Source organism: Kryptolebias marmoratus, linkage group LG4 (genome assembly GCF_001649575.2).
Source record: "Kryptolebias marmoratus isolate JLee-2015 linkage group LG4, ASM164957v2, whole genome shotgun sequence".
NCBI lineage: Eukaryota > Metazoa > Chordata > Actinopteri > Cyprinodontiformes > Rivulidae > Kryptolebias > Kryptolebias marmoratus.
Window position 1 is genome coordinate 161461 of NC_051433.1, and position 2859 is coordinate 164319.

The window sequence follows — 2859 nt, forward strand, 5'->3', positions numbered from 1 at the left end:
ACCTGATAAATGACTCGAACTAAGACCTGATAAATGACTCGAACTGAGACCTGATAAATGACTTGAACTGAGACCCGATCAGTGGCTCAGTAACAGATAACATGTGCCGTACAGAAAAACCATTCTGGTATCTTGCTGACTCACCTTGTATCTGGGGCAGGCTCTGCAGAAGAGATGGCTGAAACACAAACAGTTGTTATTTAGTAAAGGAATGAGATGGTCATAAACAGGAAGTGGTGTTATTTAGTAAAGGAATGAGATGGTCATAAACAGGAAGTGGTGTTATTTAGTAAAGAAATGAGATGGTCATAAACAGGAAGTGGTGTTATTTAGTAAAGGAATGAGATGGTCATAAACAGGAAGTGGATCAATAACTGATCAGGAAGATTTCACTGAAGCTGTCAGACAGATGCTGAAGTGCCTAAAGTGAGGAAAAAAGCAACCTCCGCATGAGCCCACAACATGCAGGCAGCTCCCTCAAGGAGTTTGGGTGCCATAAGCCAGGCTGGGGGGAAACCCTGGGCATTCTGACTTCTTGTGACATAAACCCGCTCTAGGTACATCAAATGTCATCTCCTTCATGAGAAAAAAGCCAGAGCTTGTGTGAGATTGTTCGTGAGGTTGAATGTGTTAGGGTTTTTCAATATTACCAGCCTTTGTGTTTTTGTGCAAAACATGCCGATGTGTCACACCGGATATCAGAGATATTAATTGAGTTCATTTGTATCATGTTTACATTTTATCGTGCTTACAGGCGTCAGCAAATCACTTAAGTAGGCCAGCCAATCACCCAAGTAACGTCACTGTACCTCTGATAATCTTTGTATCAGGATTGATAGACAGAATGTTTCACTACATGCTGTAAGTTCTGTTTGTGTGATTAATCTGTGTGGCAGAACCGGTCCTGACCGATTCAGCCCCCACCCATTCCTTGTTTGTAATAAAAAGATGCTGCTGCTACAGGACTTCAGAACTCACTGGAGTTTGACCCAAAAGGTCATTGCTCAAGTGACTTCTCCCTGTGCAAAAGTATCCTAAAATACAATTTACTCTCTCTCTCTGTGGTTCTTTGTTTAGGTTGGGTAACTTAAAAAACCCACAACAGAATGATACCAACTAGGAAAGTTGGGCTCACGTCCACACTCAACTTGGGCTCTAGAACCCAACACCTGGAGAGAGAGGCTGGACTATCTTCTGCACTAGATGCCCAGAGAGAGAGAGAGAGACAGGCATTGGGCAGGTGTTGGGATACTCAGCTGAACTCCTTGGTGTTGGAGTTCTCCCCAATGAACAAAAGGGTTTCCTCTCTGGGGCTCCGAGCTGCAGTAGGGAAGGTTCTGATTCAGATTGCCCAGCCTTCTTGGAGTCCCTGGATGGTATCCTGCATGGGATTACATCTAGTGATTCTGTGCTGCCAAACACATCTGATAAACCCAAACAAGTAGGGAGAGTGAATTAGAAACATCTGGTTGAGGCCCTTGTATGTTAGATCTTCAACTCACAGCTAAGGGAGGTTTTTTTTTTTACATATCTCAGGGGCGGTAAGAGACGTAGAATCTGAATGGACCATGTGCAAGGCCTCTGCTGCAGATGCAGCTTCCAGGAGTTGTGACCATCAAGCTAAATAAGTAGGCTTTTAAGGATCACTGTTCCTGGAGAGTCTTGAAGTAGCTGATAGATATAGGATATTCAGGAGGACTGCAGCTTTTTGCAGATGATGTGGTTCTTCTGATGCCTTCAAGCTATGACCTTCAGCGTGTACTAGGGTGGTTCACAGTCAAATGTGAAACAACTGTCACAAGGCCAGACTTAGAGGAAAAGGTGGAATGCTCCCTCTGGGTCTGGACTGAGTCTCTGCCTCAAGCAGAGAAGTTTAGGTATCTAGGAGTTTTGTTCCTAAGTGTTGGTATGTTGGAGCAGGAACTGGGTTGTCAGATTGCAGTAAGGAGGCCTTTGCTCCAGTCTGGTGTGGTAAAGAAGGAGCTGAGCTGAAAGACTGGTCTGTCTGTCTTCCAACCCTTACCTTAAATCAAGAGGTATGGATCAGGACTGAATCCAAGCAGCTGATATGTGCTTCTCCTTAGGATGGTTTAGATGAGGAACTCCATCATGTGGGGAGCCACTGCTCCTCCTCATTGAAAAGGAGTTAGCTGAGGTGGATTAGACATCTAATCAGGATGCCTCCTGGGTGCCTCCCTCAGCAAATTTTCTCATCATGTTCCTATTGGTAAGAGACCCCAGGGCAGACCCAGAACCCTTTGGGTAGATTATATATCTTCTCTGGTCTGGTAGGACCTTGGGATCCCTCCAGAGGAGCTAGAAAGTGTCACTGGGGAGAAGTATGTCTGGGATTACATTCACAACAAAACCAGGAATAAGATGGCTGGCTGGCTGGATTATTTCTTTGTTTCTTTGTTTTGTTTTTTGTTTGTGTGCTTTGTTAATGTTGTTGTGGTTTGCACTTAAGGGCCACCGAAATGGATGGATTGTGGCTCAGGAAAAGACTCACAGGTGTTGGAGGTCTCCGGTTGTGCTCCACCATGTCCAGCAGGGGGAACTGTTCTGAGAGTTGCTCAATGGTCACCACTGTCTGGAACCCCAGACTAAAGATGAGAGTTAAGAGCCCAAACATTTAAAACATCAACATTAAACACAACAAACACATGTGTTTCTGCACATGTTACTGTGTGTTAACGTGTTCCTGCACATGTTACTGCGTGTTAACGTGTTTCTGCACGTTACTGTGTGTTAACGTGTTCCTGCACATGTTACTGTGTGTTAACGTGTTCCTGCACATGTTACTGTGTGTTAACGTGTTCCTGCACATGTTCCCGGTGGACATGTGTTTCTGCGCATGCT

At 44.8% G+C, this 2859-nt stretch overlaps 1 protein-coding gene across 1 annotated transcript in view; it reads right to left on the bottom strand.

Moving 5' to 3' along the window:
• zgc:77375 (uncharacterized protein LOC402927 homolog) overlaps positions 1 to 2859 on the bottom strand; it is an 11489-nt gene that overhangs the window by 3528 nt on the left and 5102 nt on the right. The window contains exons 4-5 of the mRNA XM_017440719.3: positions 2510 to 2603; positions 145 to 178 (exon numbers count right to left, since the gene is read on the bottom strand). Of these exons, the coding sequence (XP_017296208.1) occupies positions 145 to 178; positions 2510 to 2603 (128 nt within the window). The remainder of the gene's footprint in view (positions 1 to 144; positions 179 to 2509; positions 2604 to 2859) is intronic.